This window comes from Podarcis raffonei, chromosome 5 (genome assembly GCF_027172205.1).
Source record: "Podarcis raffonei isolate rPodRaf1 chromosome 5, rPodRaf1.pri, whole genome shotgun sequence".
NCBI lineage: Eukaryota > Metazoa > Chordata > Lepidosauria > Squamata > Lacertidae > Podarcis > Podarcis raffonei.
Window position 1 is genome coordinate 50,519,966 of NC_070606.1, and position 18,925 is coordinate 50,538,890.

Below are 18,925 nucleotides of genomic sequence, written 5' to 3' on the forward strand. Positions count from 1 at the left end.
GCTATACCCTGGAATAAAGAAGAGAGACTCAGTTAACTGGGTATTAAAAAGCAACCCGTTTAAGGGCACCACCCTCAGATTTACTCATGATGACTCAGGGCAAGAGAGGAGGTGCTGCTTAAAGCTGGCACATTGCATGAAAGAAGCATCCACATCCTAATTAAGAAATAGGGAGACAGCTGGCAGCACCTTAAACAGAAGCAATTGCTCGGAGAGGGACTAGAGAGGGATATTCCTGTCCTTCCCCATTAAGTATTTTCTGCTTCTACCCATTCTCTTTATTATTATTACCTTGCCTTTTCTGCTGATGAGACTCAAGGTGGCTTAGAGATAAATGTTGAGAATATAACTTGCTGCCCCCTCTGCACATGATGCTTCGCTCCTCAGTTGGCCATTTGCCTCCTCTCTGTCAGCGCTGGCTGCAAAAGCACCACCTCAGGGAAAGGGAATCTGCTCTTTTCCACCCTTCCTTTCCTGTTGTTTGTTTTCCTCTTCTGCCTCGAGTCTTGATTGAAGCTTTCACACTGTTTTCTTCTCTCTCATCAAAAGCCATTCATCTCGATGCCGCTATAACCATATTTGACGGTGGTTTGTTTTGAGATCATAAAAGCAGGCAAATTGGAAACAGACATTGTGGTGCTCTAAGCATTGGGATCCACGTGAAAACACTCAGCACAAGGTGTATTAGAAACTGAAGGAACACCCAAACCACACAGCCAGAATGGAAACCCATGATACATTTCATCCATGCTGAAGTGTTCTTACATGACGTCTGTCCCCAGATCCATCCCATAAATGTGTGGGGAGTCAGAGCATACTTTCCCTTCTCACTGATCCACTGTACATGCCCCACATCCAGGGGTCACATCCACACCATATATTTAAATTAGATTGCTTCCCTCAAATAACCCTGAGAACTGTAGTTTGTTATGGGTGCTAAGAATTGTAGCTCTGTGTAAGGTGAACTATAATCCCCACAATTCTTTGGGGGAAGTCATGTGGTTTAATTGTGTCTTGAATGTATAGTGTGGATATTCATGTAGGGGGTATAGCATTAAATAAGCCCCATTTTTTGCATCCAGGACCATTTTATCAAATGGACAAAGGAGGTAGTTGCTGAGCTTCCCATCTCTATTAGGGGCTGACCCAGGCTAAGAGTCAAAGCTTGTGTGTGTGTGTGTGTGTGTGTGTGTGTGTACACAGTATGTATATACATATATAGCAAGTCTCTAGTCCTTGTAAATTCAGAGATATTGATCAAAATATGCAGGCATTCTTATCTAATTGTTTAGCAAGAAGAAACTAGCCACTGATGTAGTTGATTTGCTGTAGTCAGTGAGAGAAGTCACAGCTAGGATTTGCATGTAAGAACAGTGGTGTTCATAGTGACAGGAAAGTCTAGAGTCACAATTCAATTCTCTGGAAATAAAATTGCTTGTTAATTTCTCTACTATTTGAGTTACCCCTCCCCAAGCAAAAATAAGAGCTGTCCATTTAAAAAAAAAACCCATGGATTACCAAGCAGCAACATGTCAACCCAGAAATAAAAGATAAGGAAAACAGTTATTCATGCTCTGAGTCAGGTTTTATTTTGTGCAGGGAAAAGTTTTGAAGGTCATTTATGGGGGGGGTGTTTAAAACGTTTTTAAGCATTTAAGAACTTGGGAAGGGCCCTGCTGGGTCAGACCACAGACGCATCTAGTCCAGCACAAGACTCACAGGCGGGTGACACAAAGGAGGTGGAGGAAGTAGCAGCAGCAATGTCCTCTTGCACAAAAATACTCACTCTAACTTTTCTGGATCTACAGTAAGTCTGTGTCTTTTTCCCTAGTAGTAGTTATCATCTGAAAATCTCAGAAAACTCCATTTATGGTTGCTGATTTTCATCTCTCACACAAGCTAAGCCCCAAAGGTAATAATATTTCCCTTGATTTTCAGTCAGCTGAATGGACTCCATTAAATGCTTGAGCAAATTGCTCATTTTTATTTTTCTGTTTTAAACATTTGTCCCTCGTATTATCTTTACGAACGGTTCAAGGCCCCTATGAAAAAACACTTGCATGCCTGCTGTGAAATAACAATAAAACCACAGCATAAGCAAACAAACCAACTTACACAGCAGCAAAAGTGTACGCAAGGCAAACCATATAAAGAACCACCCAATAGCCAGAGTGTAGGACTTTGATGCTACAATATGCATTTGATGCGAACATGGCCATTAGCTGCTGGTGCTGCAGGTGTGGGGTGCAGAAAAGCCACAACAATGTGATGTTAGGATGTCGGCTGCACTTGATACAAAGAGAGGACGGACTAAGCAAGCAAACTGCTGTTTACAGTGGCCATTGGTTGCAGGGCCGTCTTTAGCATATGCGCCGCAGGGGTGCAAAGATCTGTCCAGCACCCCCAAATTTAGTTTAGCCACCCCCAAATTAGCTTTTATTGAGCTTTCTTTGGGAGGGGGTTAGCCAAAGTTGTTGAACTTTTTTAGGGGGGAAATCACTCATTTGTAACAACGACACATCGGAAAAAACTGCTTTTGTTTCCTGACTCGTCGGGAATATTTGACGCTATGGAGTAACAGAGCGATGGAGGAGGGGGTGGGGATTTTCGCTCCATTGCTTTTCACTGCCTCTGATCGAGAGGAATCAGTATACAGTAGGTATACATTTGGTGCCCCTCAAAAATTGGTGTTCGGGTGCCCCGCACTCTTTGCATCCCTGGGTAAAGACGGCCCTGATTGGTTATCTAGGATCCTTGAGACTGGATCACCAATCTAGACAAGAAAGACGCACAGTTTCCTGAACAAACTGGGCTCTGACAGCTATCTAGAAGAAAAATGCTGTATTAGGATTCAGGGAGAAAACAAAACATAGCTAGGCCTTTGACATACTTTATTCCAAATATTTTCCTATTGTTAGGAGACCACTGTTCCCTTCACAGAGCTACAATTCCCTGGGAAGAGAGACTGATTTATAAACCACACTGGTAGCTCTGTGAGGGAAATAGAGGTCTTTGAGCAACTCTTAGCAACCTTAACAACTTTCTCCCAAGGTTCTTTTTAAGAAAGCCAGGACTGTAAAAGTGGTATAATAAATAGTGCTTTAAAAATCAATGGTGTGTGTTTCTCTAACTTCCATTGAACTCAATGGGGACTATTTCTGGGCAGACATACTCTGTACATTTTCCTCAGCAAATGTCTACTCAGAACTTGGTTAGCATTTTGAAAAGTCAAAGCAAGCACCCACCACCTTTCCCTCTGGTCCCATGTCTTTGTTTTTCATCTATGATAAATCTGATAAGCTTTGACAGCAAAGCACCTTGGTGAGGCAGAAACTGACAGAGAAATTCTACTTTTGCCAGCTCAATCCTTTTGGCTCCATTGGATATGAAAGGATACAAACCTAGCCTGGAATCTGAAACCTTGCCTGCAGTGACCTTGTTTTAGCAAACTCTATTCTTATCTTCTAGTACTCCTTCTTGTCTGTACTGCCATTCTTTGCTGTTTCTCAGCATGTATGATTTCTACTTTTAGAAAGGCCTTTTCTATTTCTCTTCGCTAGATGTTTGCATTTGATTTCTAAGGAATGGGATATGGCCATTGTTCACTCGTCTTCCCCATTAGCATGTATCATTACTACTCTTTTTATCCTACCTTCCTCAAAGGAATTCTGGGTATTCCTGTCTTTTATCCTGATAGCAATTACAGTGGTACCTCAGGTTACATACGCTTCAGGTTACAGACTCTGCTAACCCAGAAATATGGTAGTACCTTGGGTGAAGAACTTTGCTTCAGAATGAGAACAGAAATTGCGCAGCAGCGGCGGGGCAGCGGCAGGAGGCCCCATTAGCTAAAGTGGTGCTTCAGGTTAAGAACAGTTTCAGGTTAAGAACAGACCTCCGGAACGAATTAAGTACGTAATCAGAGGTACCACTGTATAGGATGTAGGAAAGACTGAGAGAGACAGCGTACCTAGAGTGCAAGGTCACCACAGTGCCGGATTTATGTATAGGCTAAGTAGGCTGAAACCTAGGGCCTCTAAATCTAGGGGGCCTCATCAGCCCTCCCCTCCCCAGTGGGCAGTCTCCCCTCTCCCAAAATTGTAAACCCAAGACTTCATGTGAGGGGAGGGCAACTCAGGCCTCTAAATCTAGGGGGCCTCACCAGCCTGCCCACTCCCCAGGGCCGCAGTCTCCCCTCTCCCAAAATTGTAAACCCAAGACTTCATGCAAGGGCAGGGCAACTCAGGCACAGCAACTATGAGACTCAGGGCTAGCCAGTGGGGCCCAATTTGAAGCAGTGGGGCACAACTTGATATATATATATATTTTGTAGGGCTCCAGTTCACAGCCAAAGTCTGCAAAATCTTATAGTTATAAATAAAATCCATCTAGATTGCCCTGGTGCAGGGGCCCACTTAGGAGCGGCATGCAGAGCCCAATTTGGCCCAGTTGCCTTAAGGTCAGCCCTGATGAGACTGTGCAGGGGTTGGACTGACAAGCCCTGCAGCTTCTAGGTCCCTGGTGTCACCATTCAGAGTACAGACTGAAGGACTTGTTAAGGAAATAAAGGGGGGCACTTATTGGAAATCAGTTTTGTCATCTCTTCCCCCCAAACCCCGAGACAATGAGCCCAGCCAGCTTTTATTCACAATCGCATAAGCACTACACTACAGTATGGCCATAAACTTGTATGTTCAACTGCTGAAATATACACCCAATATATAGCAATGGAGATTTATGTTACTGCTTTATGAATGAACACTGTGTTTTATGAATGGACTCTGTAGTTTGTGAATTACCTAAGAGCCACCAATAGGGAGCTCTAGAATCTGACAGCTGACCAATTGGGTACTACCAAACAGTGACCCCTATTGTTGAAAGCAGGTAACTAGCAGGGAATGCTTCAGCTCAGCCTTTGCATTGTTGACTGAACACCCCCTGCTGTGCAGATAATGGAGAAAGCTCATAAATTGTATCCCTTCTGGCATCCTGGCTGACTCTATTACACTGGTGTAAACCCTGGTGCACCAGAAGCCCAGAATAGCAGCAAATAAAATCCACTCCTACATCAGCGACTGATAAGACTTTTCAACCAGTTCTTCCAAAGTCTTTCTAAATTATAAAGCTCCAAAATACAGGCCAAAAGAGAGCACGTCTAGGAAGAGTGAAGCATACAATGGGCACCACCAGTGAAAAGGCCCTGCTCTATGTAACTCCTGCCCTATCATTTGATAGAGTGCCCACTTGCCCTCCTTCTTGACATGGGATGCTCTCTATTAAGAGTCTCCAGGTCCAGTACAAAGACCATAAGAAGGGAGAGCAGGGACCTTGAAGTTCCCAACAACTGTTAAGCAAGCAAGCAAGCAAGCACACAGGTCACCTTTGTCACAGTCAGGACGCCTATGTCCTGGCCAGACCTGCACCCAAACTTGTTTTTGTACTATCTTGTTTGTCCTCTGTAACCAAAATTATATTAGCAACATATACAAGCAGAAAAGTTGTTTTCCTTCATTTGCAAGGAATCATATAAAACCAAGTGGCACTAATAAATAAAAGTTCCAGGGTGGCAACAGAAAGCAAACTAAAAATGCTTTTGCAGTTCATCAAAATTATTCAGCAATATCAAGTTACAGTATAGGAAAACTGGTGCTATTAACAGTAATCCTTCTAGTTGGTGAATTGGTTCAGCAACTTCCATGCACATGATGTGTGATGCTAATTATTTCCCCCGAGAGTTAAATGATAACTATCAGAGGCAGCTACAGGAGAGCTATTAGATTCAGGTGAGGGTCAGATGCCTTGTCAATCCTACCAGGTATATAAGAGGCCTGTGGCCTGCCCAGGGACTTCTTTGTGGCAGCCCCCAAGTTGTTGGATTCCCTCCCCACAGAAGTGTGCCCGGCTTCTTCATTACGCAGCAAATGCTGAAGGTGCACCTCTTTTCCCCGGCCTTTGACACATGAGATGTGAGTTTCCAGGACCCACCCTATTCCTATGATCTTGAATTTTAAATTGTTGCATGCTTGGGATCACTTGGAATCATCCTCCAGAACATCTGTGGGCTGCCCCCTCACTCCGTATGTTCAAATCTCTCTTTGAAAATGTTCTTCTGAGGCCTTTGGGTCTGTTTAGCTACTCTTATTATACCCAATGCAAATGTTTGTGAATTTTAATTCTTTTAAAATAGCATTTTAAACTATTGGTTTTTATTGCATTGTTTATATTTGTTGTTTTAGACCGCATGGCTCTTTGGGGTAGAATTTCTTATTTTAAGTGTGTACAGAGCCATGTACATTGATGATAAACAAACAAACAAACAATAACAAAAATAATAATTGTGACGCACTCTGGGACCTGTTGGTAATGGGCAGGTCATACATTTAACTACAACACTGACAGCAGACTCCAAGCTTCGCAAAGAAAGCAGGCAGACAGCGCATTGTGGTAGTCACCAATCTAGATACCGCTGAGGGGGGTGTAAAGGCAGCTGTGCCATGTGGGGGTGTGTGGGGGAGAGAGAGAGTCCCCTGCCCACAACAGCAGAGGTGACATCAACCACTGGAAAAAGCAAAATGTGTGCAGACTTCCTACTTCCTGCTGGCTTAGTAGTTCCTGTGGCTTAAACTCACAGCTTCCTGAGGCTGCTTTTAGGTTTAGCATTTTAAAAAGCATTGGAGAAAAGTTACAAGAGGCTGTGGGCAACTTTGAATTGGTCCCCCAGTTTTCCAAACCAACTGCAATGGTCTAAATGGTGGGCCATTAACCTCAGTATATAAAGCAGTAATATTAAATTGGCTCTTCCTTCTTTTTAAAATGTTTCTCACCCGCTGCTCTCCCCTCACTTTAAAACTGAAATATTATTACCAGTAGCAATCTATATGGTAGCCAGAAACAAGTGACATCCCTACTGAGATAAGGAGCAAACTGTAATAATGTCTTATATAATCAGTATGGTCAAGGGTAGTGCATGGTATATAAATACTGGCTGCTAATAACTCTTTATTTCAGTTTACTTATGCTGTCGAAACAGGGATTTTTCTTGCCGGGAAGTAATCCGTTTTCTGTACATTCACCCTGTCCAAATATTGATTCTTTCCCTCTCCTCTTGCATTCTGCAGACAATTTCAGGAAGCAAAGATTTATGCTCACATCAGAAAACATCTATTTTGAAAACTATGGGAACCCTGGATCAGCAACAGTAGTTTGAGAAGCTCTGAGATGAGGCGCTGTGCTTTCAGGTTGTTTGGGTTTCCAAGTGTCCTTGCTGAGATCAGCAGCCACTGCAGGGTTATGAAGTCAATCTTGTCTTCATTTTCAGCTCACTTCCTCCCTTAAAAACAAAACTAAACTCCCTGAATGGAGTCCCATTTCACATCAAAGCTAAAGGAAAGCATGTGAGTTGGTGAGCACGCTTCCAGTGACTGAAAGCCATCTCATTGTCTACACTGAGTGAAATGTCGTGACTTAATTCACGGTGATAAACGTTGTGGTAAAGTAACATCTAGGGTGAAACAAGTGAAAGTAAATAGATAACAGATGAACTAGTTTGTAACTGTTACAACTAAATGATAACAATAATAATTGTATTATTTATACCCCGCCCATCTGACTGAGTTTCCCCAAAGACGTTGAGATCAACAAGAGTCTCAATGGCCAATCCCAACTTCATCTGTAATAAGCATATAGTGGAAAGTTGAGGGAAATCCACTCTTCTACTCTTGCTTAAGCACTTAATCCACATTAAATGAACCTGATGATGCATGCGGAAAGCACTTGTTACCTCGTATGATACAGTTTGCTTACCCCTATAGCTGAAATCCACCACATTACATTTATACCCTTTCTCTGCTCCATGAGCTTCTTGTCTGAGTGGTGATTTGAGCCTTATTGGCTGTGAGTCCTGGGAGACCTGCTACCTGCCTTGCAGACCTTTTCGGCCTTGACTGGGGCTGGGGCTGCTGAGCAGAATTTTGGGCTGGGGTACTGTTCAGGGGCTCTTGTTCAGGGGTTGTTGCTGCTGCTGTTGCTGTTAATTTTTTGCATCTTTATTTTTTATCTTATGATTTATGTGGAAATTATTCAATTTGGTTGTGTACTTTTTGATGCTTTGTTTATTGTTTATGACTACTTTTGTTATGTTTGTAGTTATGTAATTTTTTCATATGTTGTAAGCCGTCTTGAGCATGGTTTTAACTTTGGAAAGGCAGCATACAAATGAATTGATTGATTGAAAATGAGTTTCCCCAGTTCAACAACCTTGCACTGACCTACTCCTGGATCATTAGGTAGAGGGAATATTTTTCAGCAATGTAAATCACAGGTCCATATCTTCTTCTTCTTTGGAGATCACTCATAGCTGAGTATGATTGTCTTCCATAAACAATGTTTATACAATGAGTACGTAAGTGACTGTGGAGGCCAATTCTGGATCCACACGTCCTTCCACACTGGGGACATTAGTTTCTGGGCAGGAGTTAATCACGGTGTGGATTTGCCAAGCATGCCTTCCTCTTAGCACGTTTCTCCCTTGCATCCTGAGTTCAAGTGTCTTCAAAGCCCATGACACCTTTGGTAAAGGCTGTTCTCCAACTGGAACACTCACAGGCCAGTGTTTCCCAGTTGTCAGTGTTTAAAACATATTTTTTTTTAGATTTGCCTTGAGACAGTCTTTAAACCTCTTTTGTTGACCACCAGCATTACGCCTTCCATTTTTAAGTTCGGAATAGAGTAGTTGCTTTGGAAGACGATCATCAGGCATCCGCATAATATGACTAGTCCAACGAAATTGATGTTGAAGAATCATTGCTTCAACACTGGAGATCTTTGCTTGTTCCAGTACACTGATATTAGTTTGCCTGTCTTCCCAAGTTCTGCGTAAAAATTTTCGGAGACACCGTTGATGGAATCTTTCAAGGCATTGGAGATGGCGTTTATAAGTCGTCCATGTTTCACAAGCATACAGTAAAGTTGGTGGTACAATAGCTTTGTAAACAAGCATTTTATACCCCAATCTGGATCAAGACCAGAGTGAGAGCAAGGCTTAAAGCCCCGCTACCACCCACACTATGGTCCCAGTGCAGATCAGGCTTCCAGAAACTGCCATTTGCATTGCCAAATAAAGCTCCATTAAAGGAAGAATTTTAAATTTTTTTGGCAGCACGTAATATATTATGTCAAAAGCTCATCTAGATGGGGGAGGGTGTGTGATGAGTGTTAAGGGTGTATGATTTTGTGCATGTCCAGCTCTGTCCACTTTTGGGTCTAGCCCCACCCACTGCTGAAACATGCAGCAGAAAACTTCCCACTGAGGTAATGCAGCCAAAAAGGCTTTCAGAGCAGCTTGCAAGAATCATTACTAAGGCTCATAATCTTTTTAATTCACCTCTCCTTAAGCCCTACTGAGTCCCACTGATAGCTCCTCCTTGTGCATGTCTGGTGCCATGTAGTCTACAGAAGAAGCCAGACTTGGAAAATTAGTATGCTGCTCATATGGTCTGGCGTGACCTGCAACAAAATGTTGCAGTCTGCATTGTTCCAATTCACGGTTCCAGCCAGCCATGCTCTTTTCCAGAATGTTCCATTCAGTTTCATTCCCCCCTTTTCAGTTTTCTGTACCACCTTCCCAATAATCAGCCAGCACTTTGTAGACATTAAGTATGCTTGATTCTTCTTAAGACATTTGGGGGGGGAGTCCCCCCCCCAGGTTCTCCTCCCCCTAAAGTTTTTATGTACTTTTACCAGCCTTGGTATTTCCTCAAGACTGTGGATATCTCCCTTTCGTGTGTTGTTGGTGCCATTTTGACTACATAAGAATGCACACTCTGAAAATGAGTTCACTTTTGTCATACAAAATGATGATGACATCCACACAAATCAGAAGACTTGAAATATGAGCTCTAACATTTTAACAAATCAGAAAGTGATAATAAGAAACTCTTTGATATGAAGTACCCCTTGTTGAAACCGAAAGAAATCGAGTAGACGTCTGCTATCGATAACTTCTGCTACATGCAGGCACATGTGTCTGTATAAAGTCTTTTTTTAAAAAAGCCATTCTTATTTTTTTCCCTTTGTTTGTCAGGCCTCCCTGGTGTGATACACCTTGCTTGTTCCTTTGTTCCCTTGCACACACATTAATTTTAACAAGTGCTTTTGATGTTTCACTTCTATTTAGAAGCGCCTATTTATTTAGAGAAGGAATATCTCTCTACTTCATTTTAAACTGGACCCTGATGGCCAGTGTACATTAGCCCACACTCCACCATGTGGAGGCTGCTTTAAACGGCTGTGTGTGGCAACTGTCTCCCCCTAATGTAATGTTTCTGTGCCTGTCTTGACAAGCAGTTTGGTTGATTTTCCCCACTGAGCTGCATGATGAGCCAATGCACACCAGCAGTCAGCACATGGGGGGAAATGCCACGGGGAGCGATTTAATGCAGCCTGCATGCAGTGGTCACATCATCATCCCTTGCATCCTTTTAATTTGCACACTGCCCTGAGTACTGCTGTGGGAGGGTGGCATTAAATGCTAGAAATCTCTGTGTAGTTTAAGAATGCTGAACTGAGGTGGTTTAGTTACCATGTGCCCTGTTCTGACCACAAGCTATGGGACCTGATGGATACCTGAGGGAGGCTTATCAGCCAGATAGCATCAGGCTAGAATTGCAGGACCTTGGATAGCTCCAGGCAGAGCACCTGTTCAAATAATGTTTAGAGCTCAGCTAAGCTCTAAATGCAGGTGGGGCTGTGGTCTAAACTACAGAGCCTAGGGCTTGCTGATCAGAAGGTCTGTGGTTTGAATCCCTGCGATGGGGTGAGCTCCTGTTAGGTCCCAGCTCCTGCCAACCTAGCAGTTCGAAAGCACGTCAAAGTGCAAGTAGATAAATAGGTACCGCTCTGGCGGGAAGGTAAACGGTGTTTCCGTGCGCTGCTCTGCTTCGCCAGAAGCAGCTTAGTCATGCTGGCCACATGACCCAGAAGCTGTACGCTGGCTCCCTTGGCCAGTAAAGCGAGATGAGTGCCGCAAACCCAGAGTCGTTCGCAACTGGACTTAACAGTCTGGGGTCCCTTTACCTTTACCTAAGCTCTTCTGGGCTTCTCATGGAACTGACTACCTCTCCTAGGCTCAACTCCATCCCCAAGGAGTGGAGGACCTTAAAGTCTCTGACTTGGAGTCTATAATTCACACACTGGTAGATTTCTGGGGCTCAGATATCTATCTTGTTGTTTCTGGACACACCAGGACAAAACTGGTAGTACTCCAAGAAAGATTGCTTACAGGGACTGTGCTCAAAACACAGAGGTAGGTACAATATTGCTATACTACTATATATCTACAAAGTCAGCACAATGTCTTGTCTGAGAGCTTCTCTCAGTCCCTGAAAGGCTATGTCATTAAGCACTGATGCCAGAGGAGAAAATTTCTGGAGCCAACGACTTGTCTGTATTTTCTGCAAAATTTTCAACTTAACTTCCTGAGTTTTATTCAGTTGCCCTTTCCCCATATTTGCTAAGTCAAACAAACCCAATCACTGTTAGTTTCATAAATACCTTCTTAAAAAAAGTAAGTTGCTAAGCTTCCAAGAACAATGTTTTATTTCTGTACCCACTTGCAACACACATGCAACCATACGCCTCTTGCCTTATTCACAACACCTACAATCAGGCTTGTAACTTAGGAAACCTGACTTGAATCAGATTAATACTGTTGTGTGCTTGACATTCAGAAAGATGGCTCTATCCAACAAATTCCATTTTAATGTGGCTATTTGGGTTGTTTCAAGTGGGGGGGGGGAAGGATGCCTGTCTCTGTGTTGTACTTCCTATTACATTTATTGTTGGTGTTCTCAAATATCTAATATTAAAGCCAACAATGTAATATGTATCCAGGGGTCTGTTAATTTTTTATTTTTGCTGTTAGGAAACTGTAACATGAAATGAAAGTTGTCTGGTTTCCTGTTTCCTATGAGTTTGCCATCAGATTCTAAATATATAACTGTGGCAGGCTAAAGGCCAGATGTTATTCCCTGCTGTGTGGTATCGAAGGGGAGGAGAAGGGAACCCAGAGCTCCACAGCCTGCTGTCCTTATCTCCCTGGGAATTTCTCTCATAATGATGAATTGCAGGGTCTCCATTGCCAGAGCAGCTGATGCCTAATTTAAATGCTGAGGCTGAAATCCTTTATGACCACTGATGTTCAACACATAAATATTTCCAAAGCTTTTTTATATAAACAATTTGTGCAGACGTTTCACAATTCTGCCTCCTGTCCTATAAATTTGTCTCTTCAGCCTTTTGTGCTAGGGTTGTTCCCAGGGCTTAACTTGACCCAAGGCCATGTTTTCAGCGGCAGGGTTCACTGAAGGAGAGGGGGAGGTAGATGTTTTCTGGACTCAAACTCCCATCAGCCTCTGCCAGCATAACCAATTGTGAGGGGTGATGGGAGCTGTAGTCTGAAGACACAACACTGGCTTCAATGGACTCCCCAAGGTGCTATGCAACTTTCAGTTTACACCTAGGGATGCTGTGATAATCTTCAGTTTTTGGAAATATAAAACCTCTGAGGTTAATTCAGAGAGAATCTCCTTCTGAGCATTTGCAGATACCCCTCGCCAACAGTCGGCCCCCTTTTAAAATGCTGTTTTTTGTGGAGTTTTTGTGTGTGTGTTTTTAAGGACAGAGCTTTCAGTTTTCCAACAATTTTGTCTGCTCCAAGCAAGCACTGTGAGCTTCTGTCCCACTGGTTGTCCCCTGATGCCGATTATGAAAAGGACAAGCAGATAAAACAAATGTATCTTTCTTTTGTTATGTAAAGATCATATGCTAGGTTCTAGTAAAGCCTTTTATGGCCCTCTGAGAGATTTTTCATTGTCTAAAATAAAAATAAAAATGCCAGTTTGGCACAGTTGGGACTCATTTTCCCAAATGCTGTTTTCAGGAAACATACAGATTTTTCCCCCCAGAGATGTAACCTCCTATCCATGAAACTATCTTTTCTGAATGCAAACATTTATGACAAATAAACAGCTTTGCCTACCAAGCATGTACTGGATCCTAATATCTCTCCCCCCCAGTGATTCCTTGTCTACTGTATTTGATCCTACAGTATCTCTGTGAAAAGCAGTATTTTTTATATAAAAACAACAACATGATCACAAGACATTGTAAGATGCAAGAACCCTGTCATTTGCCCCTTAACTGTGGGAAGCTCTCCTTCTAAGAGTTGTGTTAAGCTGTTAGCAAGACACCTTTGCACAATAAAGATGCATTTTTCCATTGCAAGGATGTGGTGTGTTGGCTTTTAACGCAAAGTATTTTTTTAGCCTAGGAAATGATGCATGAGAGCACTTCCATCGCTGTTACACTATGCGGAATGCAAAGTCTTCAGGACATAACTCATAACTCATAACTCATAACCAGCAACGTTACACCCGAAACCAAGACGGTCACCACCACGGTCACCACCACCATTTATGTTTTATTTGTTCTTAATTCTCTCAACCCTGCACACCGCTTCAGTGCGTATAACTGCATAGGAGTGCACATCCATTTAATGAACAGCAGCAAGCAGATTTTTTGCTGCCTCTCCATCCACATGACAAGCCTATATCTCATCCCTGGTGGGCCAATGGGACATCTCGCCATGGACACTGCATCCCCTCTTATGTCAGTTTTCCGCAGTGGCTCCAAGACACTTTCTGATGCACCTTCCATGATCATGTGAGGAAGCCCGCAGACTGGAACCGGTTCACGTCTGGCAGATGCATGGAGATACCAATGTGTCTGAAAGATGCCTTAAGTGGTCAGATGCATTAGGTACAGGGATCCTAATTGTAGCTGCGATTTAAATAAATAAAAGCCCAAGGGACAACCTTTGGAATTAAGAAGTGTTACTTATTTTTTATTCTTTTAAGGCAACAGCAGCATTCTGGTTTGGGCTCGTCCAAGCCTATTCCTTGGAGATCTCCTTTGTCACTTGCTGCCACGATTCCCTCCCGCGCCGGTGCGTGAGGTGGGGTGGCAAAGGGGAGGGGGGACAGGCCGCTCACTTCCAAGGGGAGGGGCTCTGCAGAAATCCGAGCAGCCAGAGCCTTGCAGCAGGGAAGAAAAGGCTGGTGAACACACACGCAGAGAAAGAGACATAGACACAGGGGTCAAACGCTAAGCCCGTCCCTTTGGCTGTCTACACAGCCAGCCGTGGGTGGGGAAGGAGGAGGAGGAAGGAGAAGGACGCGAGCAGAAAGAAGCCTTGGCGTCGCCGCTCGCCTGCAGAACTGGGAAGGGAGCGACTGCAGCACAGCCACCTCGCCCGCGCTCCCAATGGCTCCGGCTGCCGAGTGAAGCGAGCGACGAGCTCGGTCCCTGGCGGCTGAACGCGCCTGGCGAGGCTGAAGGACGGAGCCGAGGGCGCAGTGAACGCCTCCAGCCATGGCGGGGACGGAAGGCGTCACGGCAGGTAATGGGGGCTTGCGGGGAGGGTGGGCAGGCGGGGGCAGCGCGCCTCGCGTGGAGGGGGCTTGCCTTCGGGAAAAGCGCACCTCTCCAAAATGCGCGTCGTAGGCGATGCGGGGGGGGGGGGGAGCCCCAGCTGGGAAGGCGCTGCGGGTCTGGGCTCGTGGGGTACGAGGGAGCGGGCGGGAGGCAGGAGGGGGGCTGAGGGCCGCGATCGACCCCCGGCTACATCGTGGGAGCCGGATGCCGGCGTCGCGGTTTCTCTCCGCCCCATCAAGGAAACTATCAATAGCGCTGGATCTTGGGTGGTTCTTGCATGAGACCGTCTAGATTCAGAAATGAAGCCGAGTCTCTGGGTAATGGATGCGCAGTCCCTCCCAGAGGCAGGTATGGCTTGGACGCCGCCGTGTCAGCAGACTGAGCTGCATATCTGGAGGGTATGTGCAGAAAACGCAATGCACCCACATGCATGCATGCATGAGTTTATGCACACGTGGGATGTGGCAACGTTTTGTGTACGAGTCATATGGCGGCAGGAAGGAGCATACTACAGGGGTCGGCGTGTAAATGTTGCTTTAGGATTTGCTTGTGCGCAAAAGGCATCCTTAAGGCAGGAGTTCCCGTCATTCGTGAGCAGACCTTGCACAGTAATCAACACCTACCTATGAATTTGCAGCGCGGCGCACGTAAGGCAGAGGATGGTCGCAAGCAGCCTTTTATATTTGCGCGGCTGCTGCGCGTAGTCCAGTTAGCAGCCCATGACTTGACTCCACCATCCTGAGCCTCCGGGACCGTCTAGCCAGTAGGAAGTGGGCGGGGGCAAGATCCTTGAGGAGGTGATCTTGGGCGGTGGGGGGGGGGATGCCCTGAGGCTAATAATGATTTTTTGGAGAGGTGCTTTTCCTCCCTACTCCCACGCTTAGTTCCCCCACCCAGCCCCACTTCTCTTCCTTGCAAATTGCGCTCCCAGAAGAGAGCAGGAGTTACTATACTTGCAAAGTGCCTCCGCCCCGTTTCTGCAAAAGCCGGCCTGCCGTCACGTGGGGCTTCGGGGGGAACCGACTGCGCCAGATGGGGAGGCGAAGCGGCCGGCTATAGGATCCAGGTGAAAAAACAATGCGGAGGAATCCGAGGCGGGCACGTCCCCCGCCTCCGCGGCGTTTCTCTCTCTCTCTCTCCGGCCAGGCTGCAGGGAGGGGGTGCGCCCCATCTCTCCGCATGTGCTCTGCGGCTGGGCGGGGCACTGGGCCAGAGATCGCCCAGGCTGGCAGTGCAGCGAAAATTTCCCAGAAGCTGCGATGGCCAGCTCCCTCCTTGCTCCTCTGCCTCTTGCGGATCTTTTCCAGGAAAAAAAAAAAAGCGGGAGGGGCTTCTAATTCTCAGGATTCAGGAAGGATATGTGAGGGAGCAGACAGAAGCGACTGAGATCACGGTGAACAGGGATTGGAAGTGGATGGGTGGGAAACCTCATTCTTCCAGCGGTTCATTTTGCAGGCTTTCTTTCCTTTTTGGGATTCGGACACTAGAGTTGCACCACCCAAATCGCTGACAGCCTCTCTTAGCTGCAGTGGCCGGTTCTTTCTCCTTCACTGCTGGGCCCTGCTTTCCCCCTAGTCCTCACTTATTCCTTACTTATAAGATGGCATGCCATTCAGCACAGTGACACTGCACTTTGCGCAGCCTCTGTGGGGTTACAAAGAGCTGGTCCGCAAGGGGGCACCCATAGGATGGATCCATTGGGTGCTCCGCCTTGCATTTCCACAGTGTGGGTGGGCGGGCGGAAGCTGTGACCCACCTGATGTTGTAGATAGCTCAGTGGGTAGAGCGTGAGACTCTTAATCTCAGAGTCATGTTGGGCACAAGATTCCTGCATTGCAGGAGGCTGAACTAGATGACCACTGGGGTCCCTTCCAACTGTACAATTCTATGATTGCAGCTCCCTTCAGCCCAGCCTGCATGGACGGCCTGCATCTGGAGGGCCACAGGTTTCCCTAATCTAAACCTAGTAGAGCATACGCCACCACTTAGTATTATTTCAGCTCCATTTTTTTCAACACTGGTCCAAACGGCAATTCGGCTAGTATAATTTCCAGGTGAAAATGTCACTTTGCAACTTGCATATGGTTGGTGGTGTACATTCCTTTCTAAGGGGTTATGCGTATTGCGCCCCCTTTCGCTTGCTCTATCTGCCTACCTGGCCCCTCATGTCCCAGCCCCATCACTGAGGGACCATGGGGGACCATGGCTCAGATGCACAGCTTGTAACTGCTTGGAAGCAGGGCGTTCAATGAGGTGGTCCCCAGTTTGTGGAGCCCCCTTCAGATTGAGATTAGATAGACCTCTTGGTTGTCAAATTTCAGGTGCATGACTAAGACTTTCTTGTTCCAGCAGGCATCTTACAATAAAGGTTTATTGTTTTAATTGTCCCATTTCCCATGGGCTGTACACCACTGAGAAGTGCAAATAATTAAGTAGTATATGGATATTATTTAATAGATCAAGGAGAAGGGACTAAAATGGGGGTGGACATAATGGGCAATTGCACAACCCTAGGCCTGGCCCTGTTCTCTCAAGATTCTGTGGTGTAGGTATGGCTGGTGAAGAATTGTGGGCTACTTGAGGGTTTCTCAGAAGAAACCAGTGCTTCTTGATGTCTGATGTAGCTGATGGGCTAGCTGGACTAATAAAACACAAGCAGGTAATAGTGATGCTTTAACCTGTGTTAATTTGCTTTGTTTTTGTGAGTTTCATAGAAAATGGGAAATCCTTTGTCTTTGAGTCCTTAAATTTGTACCCGTTTACATTGTGGTGACAGTTTAAGGAGAGGCTTAAATATCTAAGAGCCGCTTCATCTGTATGCAGCCTGCAAGGAAGTGGTGCATAATCAAGTTATTTAAATGCAGGGCACCTGAAGCAGGGAGGAAAGGACATCATTTATGGAAAGTGGAATTGTGAAAAGTAGAGGCGGGGGACAATCTTTAAGATAGTTGGTTTTTATTTGCTGATAGTGAAGAGTGCTGGAAGCTAATAATATCTATTTACTTCCCGCAAATTTAAAAGAGTGTTGCTCTTTTAAATCTGTTTCCCAAATATCAATTTGGAAATTGCTCTTTTTTGGCTGAACATGTTCACAGCATTAGAGAGAAATGGCACTGGAGAAATGAGAAAAGTGGAAAAGCTGGTTTACTCAGCTGTCATATGATGGATGTCACATATTTCCCCCCACATGATGATTGAATCTAGTATAAACTGATACTAAAAGAAAGCCAAGTAGGAAGGCTTCTATGGTATTCAAGAATGTGATTCAGTAGAGTACCCATTTGTCATACATGCAATGCTGACATCTGGTTTATTCACTGATATACGTAGTGAACAACAGTGTTGTTGTTTTTTAAAAATGTAAATAATGATGTTGCATTGTGAAACTGTTACATGGCAGAACTAATGGTGATGAAATTTGATTGTAGTAAAAACTTTGCTACGAAGACAAAACTGCCTAAATCAAACTCAAGCAGTAAAAGATTGCAGCAGGCATCTGCTATTAATTATTTTTATGGTTCCAGGTCCTACAGCACTGCGGTCTTTTGAGCATAAGCCTCAGACAGAGAACAGAGTTGATCCCCTGTAGCTTTAGATACCACCAACCCAAAGAAGTGCAATACATTTGGTTTGAATGGTGTCTGTTTAGCAGATCTTTTAGCTGAAACATAGCACTTACAAATACAGAGGTCCAGACTGTAAAAAAAAAAAGACAAACAAACCAAAGAAACCTAGGGAAAACCTGTTTGGTCTGCCTTCTCCAGAAACACTGGAAAGTGTTGTGCGATGCTTATTGGGTGGTCTTCTGTGGGAGTGAGATTCAAGGACATCAGCTGCAGTGGCTCTCTGAAGTCACAGCACAGAAAAGGAGTTTGCCTTGTACAAGTGAAAAAAGCAATTAGTGGCTTGCAGAAACTTTGAATTGTTTTTTGTAAAGTCAGAGTGGGGGAACTTGTTGCCCAGCAGCTGTTGTTAGATTAAGGTGCCCATCTTCCCTGATCGTTGTGTCTACTGGCAGGGGCTGATGGGAGTTGGAGCCTAACAACATTTGGAGGGCCACAGTTTCCCCTTTCCTGCTTCCAAGCACAGGAGCCCTGCTGGGTGATGGGAGAAGATGCTCTCCGGCTGGAACAAAGTGGCAGAACTTCCTGTGAGAAATAGCACCTCTGTTCCAATAGGCCGTCAGTTCCATTGCTATTAACTGTGGTGTCAAAGACTTAGGGGCAGGATCTCATCCACAGATAAAGCTCCCTTCCCATTATTTCCCCAGAGTCTAAATATAAGCTTGAATTACTGCTTGTGGGCCACTCTTGGGGAACCCCTTTCCACTGGGAACTAGGATAGAAGGCCCTGGTGAGATCCTATCAGAACTTGCAGCAGGACTAAGAGCAACCTTTGGCCCTCCCAACGTTGCTGAACTACAACTCCCATCAGC

The 18,925-nt window shown here is 45.0% G+C and overlaps 1 protein-coding gene across 2 annotated transcripts in view; it reads left to right on the top strand.

The window, feature by feature from the left end:
• The first annotated feature begins 14,057 nt into the window (after positions 1 to 14,057).
• HSPA12A (heat shock protein family A (Hsp70) member 12A) overlaps positions 14,058 to 18,925 on the top strand; it is a 47,223-nt gene continuing 42,355 nt past the window's right edge. The window contains exon 1 of one of the 2 annotated variants that reach the window (XM_053389088.1): positions 14,058 to 14,455. In XM_053389088.1, coding sequence (XP_053245063.1) covers positions 14,428 to 14,455 — 28 coding nt within the window. In that variant the 5' untranslated portion in view covers positions 14,058 to 14,427. The remainder of the gene's footprint in view (positions 14,456 to 18,925) is intronic. The other variant, XM_053389087.1, reaches the window with a different exon arrangement.